This window comes from Coniosporium apollinis (genome assembly GCF_000281105.1).
Source record: "Coniosporium apollinis CBS 100218 chromosome Unknown supercont1.99, whole genome shotgun sequence".
NCBI lineage: Eukaryota > Fungi > Ascomycota > Dothideomycetes > Coniosporium > Coniosporium apollinis.
In genome coordinates, this window is record NW_006913361.1 from 15,711 (window position 1) to 26,458 (window position 10,748).

At 40.4% G+C, this 10,748-nt stretch overlaps 3 protein-coding genes across 3 annotated transcripts; 2 read left to right on the top strand and 1 right to left on the bottom strand.

Annotated features, from left to right (window-relative positions):
• Positions 1-1,942: 1,942 nt before the first annotated feature.
• W97_09260 (uncharacterized protein) lies at positions 1,943-2,651 on the bottom strand (the record flags this gene model as incomplete). The annotated part of the gene is made up of 3 exons (XM_007787121.1): positions 1,943-2,282; positions 2,334-2,484; positions 2,549-2,651. The coding sequence occupies 3 exons, from the start codon at positions 2,649-2,651 to the stop codon at positions 1,943-1,945; spliced, it is 594 nt and encodes a 197-aa protein (XP_007785311.1).
• A 360-nt stretch (positions 2,652-3,011) lies between these two features.
• Positions 3,012-3,803, top strand: W97_09261 (uncharacterized protein; the record flags this gene model as incomplete). Its single annotated transcript, XM_007787122.1, has 1 exon — positions 3,012-3,803. The coding sequence occupies one exon, from the start codon at positions 3,012-3,014 to the stop codon at positions 3,801-3,803; it is 792 nt and encodes a 263-aa protein (XP_007785312.1).
• A 684-nt stretch (positions 3,804-4,487) lies between these two features.
• On the top strand, positions 4,488-5,294 carry W97_09262 (uncharacterized protein; the record flags this gene model as incomplete). The annotated part of the gene is made up of 3 exons (XM_007787123.1): positions 4,488-4,593; positions 4,648-4,795; positions 4,850-5,294. The coding sequence occupies 3 exons, from the start codon at positions 4,488-4,490 to the stop codon at positions 5,292-5,294; spliced, it is 699 nt and encodes a 232-aa protein (XP_007785313.1).
• Positions 5,295-10,748: the final 5,454 nt, after the last annotated feature.

Genomic DNA, 10,748 nt, shown 5'->3' on the forward strand with positions numbered 1-10,748 from the left:
GAATAGCGCTTAACCTCTTTATAATCCTAGTAATAAGCTTAAAGGTAGAGCGCATCTTTAGCTTAGCTAGCTTAATAGTAACTAACCGCCGCAACTATCTTCAACCTAATATTATTCAAGCCGCTTAGTGTATCCGGTTATAGGAGCATCACGGTATTATAGTGGGCGCATCGGTTGCGGCGGAGGGGCCGGAGGAGGTAGGATAGGAGCGGTGAGGGTATGCGACAACGGCGGTAAGGTTTGCGGACAGGGTAGGAGGTCTAGCATTGACGGCGTGGTGGTTGAATAGATAGCTATAGACACAGCATAAGAAAACGAGAGATTTAAGCTCTAACACCATGCCAAGCATACCTAAAAACTAACTATAAACGGCTAGCCGCGAGGCACGTGTTAGACCTAGACTGAGTCGACGAGTCGATCCAGACTCGAGAATTCAGGGTCCGATCGAGTCTAATCGATCTTTCTGCATCACTAGCTGTAATACCTCCTAACTATAGCCTAGATCGTTGTAGCTAGCTGCAAGACTATCCATTATCTCCAGCATGGAAGAGTGGTGCTATGAGAATGCTAGGGCGGTGGGATAATCGACTCCAAGTGTTCTTTTATAGCTGTCGTACGCCCTCTAGTACAGCACCGATGCATCTTCGTAATACTACTACTTGTAGAGTAAGTAAGCGAGATAGTAGACGCTCGCTAGCGTGTCGGGATACTTCTTTCCTAGTACCTTCTTAGATCCTTCTAGATCTCGCCTATATAGTTCTTCTACCTACTTATACTTACCCTAGGCTCGTAGCACTTCTACTAGATTATTAACGCTTATTAGCGTGTTAGAATGCTTCTTTCTTAGCACCTTTTTCCTCCCTTCTAGCGCTTATTAGTTCATCTCCTCTATCTCCTTATACTTACCCTAGCACTATAGTATTTATACTAGGTTATTAACGCTCGCTAGTATATTAGGATACTCTCTTTCTAGCACCTTTACTCTTATACTTACTACTTTTCTTACCATCCTCTTTGCTATAATATAGCTCCCTTTAGCCCTTATATACTAGCTAGCATTATAAAGAATAGAAGCCTAGTCTTTTAACAAGCTCTTATTAGCTAGCTTCTATCCTACTACTACTTCGGTATGTGTAAATAGCGTCTAATACCTCCCCTAGTTCTAATAGTCTCCTGTAGGAAAGGCTCTATATATCCTTATAATGTAATGCTACTTCCATCTCTCTAGCTGACTATACGCTTCTAACTACCTTCTTGTTAATAGCTATACTAGTCCATGCATCTCGAACGTATTCCCCGCTATATTTATAGCGATTAACGAATAACTCTTTAAGATAGCTATATCGTCTTCGAATTCCTTGTCGGTACTATCTTCAGACTCTATACTACTACCCTCATCCTCTTCACTATTGTCGTTCTTATACCTAATGTTACTAATATCGTTATTGCTATAGCCTCTCTTATAAGAGTGGAGCAAAAACTCTGGGATTCCTTACCGGTTAAAGAAGCTTATTAGCGACAGCAAGTTAGCAGCCGACGGCTTCGTATCCCGAATGTGGTCGAATAATATCTGCCATGTAGTAATGATCGAGTTCGAAGCACTATTGTCCCTGCGAAGGTCTCTAGTATTGTAGTTTAGGAGATTGGTTTTGCTCTTATCGCTCTTGCGGAACTCGTCCACGTACTTCGATATAGAGCTTCGAGGCGCTACTCGATTGATGTACACAGCTGCTTAAGCGATGGTAAGAGGCATGTAGTCAAGCGCTTGTGTTAGCTTCGGGGCGGTTTCCTTATCGAACAGGTGTCCAAGCTTCTTCTCAAGGAGCGCTAGAGCATGACCTTAATCCATCGGCTCGACTCTTATAATATCTCTATGCGCCCCAGTCAATCTAAAAGCCGTGTCTTCATCTCGTGTCGTGATGAGAATCGATCCATTGTGACCTTAAGGCAGATACGTTGAGAGCGATGGCACTTGTCTACTACCTGAGTCGCCAGACGGTGGTTCTTGCCTTCCACCGCGAATGTCGAAGAAGACGCTGACAACATCGGCGTTGTCGAGTACCATGAGCCACTTCCCCTTTCCCTCATTGCATAGCCAGCTGCGCACGAGTTGCAAGATGTCCGCTTTTGGCTCATTACGCCCAAGCAGTTTAATCTTGTCCGCGATCGCTCTGTAGCCTTCCTCAAATCGGGCTGCCGTGCTGGCATGAACCCAAAAGACCCAGGTCTGCGGTGACCTTTCCCTAACCCGGTAGGAATACTCAATAGCAAGCTGTGACTTCCTTTTACCAACTCAGCTCTTCGACTCATATCGGTAGTGTTTCCAGGCTTACCCGACACCTCCCAGGCCGAAAAGAGCTGCACGAGAGGCTGGCGCAGAACATTTCTCGTGTATCTGATTGAGGATCTCTCCGCGGTCAACGAAGTCGACGTCGCGCCGAAAGGGGATGGTGTCCGATGGGCTTGGCGGTGTCTCCGGTCTTTCTATGGAAAGGTAGAACGCTGTTAGCATTGATAGCCTCAAGAGTACTCGCGAGGATTGGCTTACCAGGCTTGGGGTAGAAGTTTGCCGAAAAGGTCCCATGATTGTAACCTAGTTGAACACCCCGGTTGTCGCCGAAGAAGTTCGTTGTCGTGTCCATATGCGCCATCATACATGTATCTGGCTCGACGCTATCGCTCCAGCCGGTAATATGAAGCTTCGAGTGATAAAGAAAATGTTTTTGCTTCAGTATAGGACAAGGCTGTTGCTCGTCCTCAGCTGGCTCTTAGGTTACTATTTATAGCACAACCACGCCGCATCGCAACAGGTGGGCTGTTTATCCCACCTCACGAATAGAACACTCTCCTTCGCTCATCAACATCGAACAAGACCACTCTTCATATCATCTCAAGCTACTATTCTAAGGCTATTTCCATGGTGTTCAGCTTTCGACGAGCACTCAATTAGGCACATATTCTGGAGACTTAGTCGCCAACACACGCACTGCCTGGTTCCCACGTTAAAAACCATGGAGCCTGCCAGCCTGGTAACAGGCATCATTGCCCTCGCTGGCCTCTTCAACAATGCCGTCGACTGCTTCGAGTACGTTCAACTCGGACGCAAGTTTGGCAAAGACTTTCAAACCAGCTTGCTCAAGCTGGACAATGCAAGGCTGCGGCTATCGCGATGGGGCCAATCCATAGGACTGAGTGGCGACCTCCAAGACGTGCAAACACTCAATCAGACGCTTGTTTCAGCAGAGAATGTAAAGAAAGCCGACGAGAGACTTAGCCAAATCCTGGAGCTCTTTGCCGACGCAGAAGGGGTGTCAGCTAAGTTCAAGAGCCGCACCAAACCCGACGACGCAACCCTACTAGAGCAAGCTATCGGAGCCGGGTTAGATCCTGTAGCAGCATCTCTTCATCAAAAGATGCGCGAACTCTCAATCAAGCGGCAGAATCAGACAAGCTTGCGACAAAAGACGAAGTGGGCACTGTATGAGGAGAAGCATTTCAGAAGGCTGATTGAAGATACTACCGATCTGGTCGATGGCCTAGTGGAGCTGTTCCCCGCAGCTCAAGTGACTCAGCGGAACCTCTGCGAGATAGAGGTGTCAGAGATGGGGACAGATGAGAGTCTTTCTGTATTAAAGGATGTTGCTGCGGATCAGGACGCGTATCTGGAGGATGCCGTTTTGAAAGCTATTGAAAGGCGCATGTCTCAGAGTGGTGGATCTAATGCTGCCTTCTATGGAGCCAACTACGGCATGCAACTGCATACGAACACTGGTACTATGAACAACACCCTTGGTAGAGGATAGTAGCCGCTTGCAGACAGGATCAGAAAAGACGCAGTAGTGTAAAAGGATTGAATGAAAGCTGTCTCTTTTGCAATCTTTGTAATTTCAAACAATCTTTGGGCTGTCTTAACTGAGTAGTTCTGTGCTATTGATGAAAGTATTGGGACTCCGCATGACATCAAGTGTGAGCGTTATGTAACTCCATCTCAGAGCATCTTGCAATCCTGCTCTGCAATAAAAGAGCCATCTCATTTCATTCAATTTCAACCAAGCATTACTGTTGAATTCAGCGGAAGTTGATGTACTCAATGTCTTAAGGTGTTCGGAGCCGTATCTAATTTCGTTTCCTCTGGGGCCGGGGGTTTGGAGGGGGACGCCCGGTAGCTAGTCTAGTCCTTAGCGAGGATCCGTGGCCACTGTGCCGCGAATCCTGCAACAGTGCATAAACATCGCACTTGAAGTCCACCCGCGAGGATATTATGGATATGTGTACAGAAGCAGAAGAGCCGGCGACAGCGAGTGGGTCAACCACGCAGGGTGGATCAGCAGGCGCTAATGGAGGGCGACCCGGTGGGGAAGCAACACATGCTCCCGTAGCTTGATCGGAGCTGAACCACTAGCCCATAAGATCCCGTCTAGAGCCCGCCGCCAAAGCATCGACAACCCCACCCTTTGGTCTGCGTGATAGAAATGCTCACACCTGCCATGACCAGCCCGCACGCTACAATAAACTTTCCAGGCAATCACAATCAAGGCTCGCAGGTAGGGGTAAACTCTGGAAATATCAATAACTACTACGGCGGCGTGCCGGGTGAGTCTTGCTGAGTAATTCAGGCTCCAAGGCTAACACTTTCATCTGCGAAAGAACAACAGGCAAAGAGGGAGCCCTTCTCTACTGTCCCCTTCAACCAAGACCCGCATTTTGTCGATCGCGGCGACACTCTTGAGCAGATCCACGAGAAGTGCTCTTATCCAGCTGCTCGCGTAGCTCTTGTTGGCCTGGGAGGTGTAGGGTGAGTTTCGCGACCGTCGATGTTGTACTTGCAAAGCCTCTAACCATACCAAAGCAAGTCCCAGCTTGCCATCCAATACTCCTACCAAGTGCGCAGGAGTTCCCCGCAGACCTGGGTGTTTTGGGTGCACGCGAGCACCGGAGCCAGATTCGAAGAAGGATACAAGCTCATCGCAGACAGGCTTGAGCTTCCTGGCCGAGATGGTGCTCAGGTCAACATACTTCAGCTGGTCAGCAACTGGCTCTGTGATGAGAGAAATGGTCGATGGGTGATGATCGTGGATAACGCTGATGGCGCCGCTACCTTTTTCAACCAGACTGCGGGACAGCTAGTCGGTCAACCTGGCAGACAATCCAGAACGCCACCGTCACTGGCGACCTTTCTCCCTCAAACTCAGAACGGCTGCATCCTCTTCACATCCCGGAGCGGAGATGTGGCTTTCAAACTAACTGGCAGTCGCAAGAATATTATTAAGGTTGGGCTGATAGACCAAGGGTAGGGTCTAGCCCTCCTTCGGAACAAACTAGGCAATAATTAGGACGAAACCAGCGCATTGGACCTACTCCAGGCTCTTAGCTACATGCCCCTAGCGATCACCCAAGCAGCTGCATACATCAGCCGACTAGAACCTCGAAGCTGTGTCTTAAAGTACCTTAATTAGTTCTATAAGAGCGATAAGAGCAAGGAAAGTCTCCTTAATAAGGATGTAGGCGACCTCCGCTGGGATACTAGCACATCCAACTCTATTATTATTACCTAGCAGATCTCATTTGAATAGATCTGTGAGGGGAGGCCTAGCGCAGCCGGGCTGCTTTCGCTAATAAGCTTCTTTAACTAATAAGGGATTCCAGACTTTGTACTCCGTGCCTATACGAAGGGTCAAGATACTAATCCGAAGGAGGATCCCGATATCGAGTTCGAAGAAGATGTGGCTACTTTAAGCAGTTACTGCCTAATCACAATAGACATAGAGGGCAACGCATTTAAAATGTACTAGCTTATACAGTTTTCTATAAGAAAGTAGCTGGAAGCATATAGCGATCTAGATCTGTGGAGGCAGAAGTTTCTAAAAACCCTATCTATAGAGTTTCTAATAGGGGAGTACGAAAACTAGAGTAGGTGTTAAGTTCTGTTTCCGCACGCTAAAGCGGTAGTAGGATAGAAGCTAGCTAATAAGAGCTTGTTAAAGGACTAGGCTTCTATTCTTTATAATGCTAGCTAGTATATAAGGGCTAAAGGGAGCTATATTATAGTAAAGAGGATAGTAAGGAAGGCGGTAAGTGTAAGAGTAAAGGTACTAGAAAGAGAGTATTCTAATATACTAGCGAGCGTTAATAACCTAGTATAAATACTATAGTACTAGGGTAAGTATAAGAAAGTAGAGGAAATAAACTAATAAGCGCTAGAAGGGAGAAAGAAGGTACTAGGAAAGAAATATCCTAACACGCTAATAAGCGTTAATAACCTAGTAGGAGTGCTATAAGTCTAGGGTAAGTATAAGTAGGTAAAAGAACTATATAGGCGAGATCTAGAAGGATTTAAAAAGGTGCTAAAAAAGGAATATTCCTGTACGCTAGCGAGCGTCTACTATCTTACTTACCTACTACACAAGCGAAAGTAGTATATGCAAGTAGAAGTCCTCTATTAACGAGCTTATACTAGTTATACAAAAGTGCTAGGATTCAATCATCCTAACATACTTGCATGCTCGAGGACCTATTCTTCTATAGTAGTAGAGATAGCTGATTAGACCTAAGTCCCTAGCGGTTAGCATTTCTCTTTCTAGAATTCTTTCGCAATTTTAGGATTTCTAACTCGAACGAAGCGCAGTCCGTGCTTAGTAACATGCAGGTATACTAAACTCAATAATATACTATTAGTAGATATATTATATGCAGATACTTTGATATCCCTAAGGGAAATGAAGGAACTAGAATACCCTTATAGTCGGAAGCGGATTGGCTTTTCTAGATTACTAATAGAACCGTAAACGCCATACCATCATCTACAGATAATATAGGTACTAGGGTAATGCAACAGGCCACGTGATGTAATAATAATCTATAGAATTATAAAATACTTTAATATACTATTTAATAGACTATAATGCTTGTACCGCTAGTGTAATAGCTAAACTAGAATTATAGTAGCCTCTATAATATACTATAATTACTAAAAAATAGAAGATCGATAAGAGTATACTCTAGTAGTAATATAAAGGCGAAACTGGTATAATTTAAGACACTAACTCCTATACGCGCTAGAAGCTTATAAGTGTATAAAAAGAAGCGCTTATTAAGTATATAAGTAAGCTAACTAACCGGGGCCTTTTGCCGATCCTATAAATAGTTAAGAATACTACTAAAGAGATTATTAAGATAAAGCTTAGGAACTACTAGTCGCCTACTTCGCTAGCGGTATCTCTAGCGCCTTACTAGTATATACCTATAAATAATATATTATAAACGCAAGGTTATAGATAACTTATAGTACTTTCACTAGTTCTTTAATATAGCTAGTATCTTCCTAGCTATAATATAGTAGCAGATAGTTTAATTCTTATTCCTAAAGCTAATCTTTATAGACTAGCTTTATAATAAGCTAGAGAAGTATAACGTCGCGCTGTTAAATATATATAACTTTAATAAGAAAGGCTTATTAATTAGCTTATTAAGATCTATAAAGCGAGCTATCGCCCCTAAAGCGCTTATAAAGTAATAGGTATACACCTATTTAGTCCTAATTAAGTAACCGCTACTATCGCGAGGGCGAATATAACGCCTAAATAGTAATAGGTAAAAACACTAAGGTTAGTATAGTCCTTATACCGTATATTTAGTAAACTATATAGAGAGGGTTATATTAATATAGAAGTATCGCTCTTACTCCACACTAGCGAAAAGCTAGTAACTAAGGTGGAGCTATTACACTACAAAACTATAAGGCTATAGAAGGTAGTAATAGAGGATAAGAAGAAGTATAAGTATAGTAAAGCTATAAACCTATACACTAAGGGTGAAAGTAATAGCTAGCTATTATTTTTTAGCCCTTTAAGAGTTAAATAGCTTACTAGTAAGTAGCCGATAAAGTATAGGCGGAATATTAGTGTAAATAAGCTATAGAGAATTAAAGGCTTTAATTAGCTATAACACGCGCGTAAAAAGCTTATTAAGTGGAGGAGAAGAAAATAGCGCGTAATATAGCGCATAATATAGTAAAAGAAGCGCGAGCTTATAAAAAGGCTAAGTAAGTAGCTAAAAGCGCAGTATAATAAGTAAGTAAGCGTAAAGGAGCCGCGAAATAGTAGTAGTAGGTAGCCTAGAAAATAAAATAGTACATTATAGTAAAAGAAGTAGCAAAAATAACTACTAAGCTAAAAAAGAGGCGGTTTATAGAAAAGAAGCTAGAGGCGGCTTAGAAGCTACCTTACGTAAGGCTTCCCACCTATAGTAGTAAGTAAGGAGATAGTAGTTTAAGAGCTATACTAGGTTCTCTAAATACTAAGCCTTAGACCGAAGCAATTTCTACTATAAATAGTAAAGATTCTATTAAGCGCTAGCGAAATGTAGATTAAACGCCTATTTTATAAAGGTTACGCTCTAGGCGTATTATAAAGCTATCTAGACAATTTAAATAGTATATCTAATAGTTAAATAGCTTTTAGCTATACTATTCTATCTTATTTAAGAGATTTAAATCTATACTTAAGCTAGTTATATCGCAATATTAGTTTCTACCTATTTCTATAGTTTTAGAATATTATTATATTATATAGCCTATTATATCACCCTATTAACTATATTAGATCGAGTTATAAAAATACTAGATTCTTATTTAAATTAAGTACACTATTTTAATAAATAAGAATAGTACTATCTATATACTAATTAGTTCTTTTTTCCTACTAGTAGTAGATAGTAGTGCTAGTACTACTATTCTCTACTAGTTATACTATCTATTCTTAGATCACGTTGTCTTAACCTACTAGTAGTAGCTAGTAGTTATATAACTACTATCTAGTACTAGCTACTACTTAGCCTTACACTAGCCCCTTTAGTATTATTAGTAAGGTTATAATAATACTACTTTTAATAGGACGCGTCGCGAGTTTACTATACCGCTATTAGTAGTAGATATTATAAAAGGGATAGAGATTTATAAATAGATCTATAAAAACTACTTTAAGCGTGTTAGTTGTACTAGTTAGTATGTTATATAGTAAAACCTTAAGTAGTAGGCTAATTGTAACTATAGATATAAGATACCTATAATTTAGAAAGGATATTATAGCACTAGGGCCTATATTAGGTACGCTTTTTATTATATTTAAAAGGGCCCTTTAAACACGTGATAACCTTCCTTTAGATAGTAAGACTCTTAAAAAAGAAGCTAAGAAACTTATTAGGGACTTTAACACCACCCTTAAAAAGTGTTAGGAGATTCTTAAGAGTAATAAGGGGATCCTAAAAGATAGCTCTAGTTTTATTAAAAATATAAAATAGAAGTATTAACGCAAAAGCAGGTGAATAAGCTATATATCCGAATTTAATTCTAAATTTAGAAAATCGACTTTTTTATAAAGTTGGTTAAGCTAGAGTAAGCTAACGCGCTATATAAGAATATATAGGAAATTCTAGCTTATATAAGGGTGTTACCTAGCCTATCTTTTAATAGGCCTCTTAAGTCTATTCCTAAATAGCTTAATACTCGATTCTATAAGGCTCTATAAATTAACCTACTAGTCTTCTATATAGATATCGACAATCTCCCGCTTAAATATAGCTATAAGACTCTCTTCTAATACTACTAATAAAGCATGGTTATTAACTTCTAAACTAGTAATTAAATTATAGAGTAGTACCTTAACCTATATAAGGCTTATTAGATCCTTAAAACTCTAAAGCGTAGCAAGCTATTTAAGATATTACCCCTAGGCTTATACTATTTACGGATTATCGCGTAACTTAAGCGGAGAAGGTTTAACTATATAGTAAGGCGGTATTATAACCTAATTATAAAGAATAGCGGTTATAGTTAACATTCCCTACTAATAGCAAATTAGTAGCTATTTAAAAGAGGAGAGTCTACGCTAATAAATAGGTTTAGCTTAATTATAATACTATAGTCTAAAGGGACCGAAATGCGTGCCTAGCATGTATATATAATTAAGATTGTAGCTATTAAGGTTTATAATTATCTTAGTAGAATATTAGACTAAACCCTATTACTAAAGGGCTATAAAAGTAGTTAGTACTATAAATCTCTAATTTAATATAATACTAGTCACTCTAGTACTACTATCTAGTGCTATTAGCTAACTAAGCTAGCCTAAGCGAGCGCCCTTCCTATTTCTAACCTACTTAGACTCTTAGATGTCCTCTAAATTAAAGTATAATATTTTAAACTCTAACTCTATTCCTAACTATAGGTATCTCTAAATAATTATCTAGCATCTCCTATAGAATCTAGTTCCATTCCGCCTAACTCCTAATTCTCTTAAAACTCCTATATATATATTTTATATTAAAATTAATAAATGGATATAAGTTAGTCGCGTTAACTTAGATAGAGCCGAAGACGCTAATATCTATTATATATATAAGGCGTTAGTAGATAAAGTTAAGGTAGTAGGCTAGTAGATTATTAGTTAATAGCCTAGGGAGTAGTAAAGAGGAGAGGGGAAAAAGAGAGGAAAGGGGGATAGAAAAGGGAGATAGAGAAAAAAAAGGAAAAGTAAAGGACTTATAGATATACTAGCGCTAGACTTATTTAGAGTCTAAAAAAGCTTTTTTAGTAAGAGAGTAGTAATAGTTGTAGTTATAGTAGAGGGATTTATAAAGGAGATTCTACTAACTACTATTAGCTTTAACTTATAGAAGTATATTTAGTACTATATACCTTAACGTACTAGGTAATATAAGTAGTGCACACCTTTAATAAATACTAGGTATCC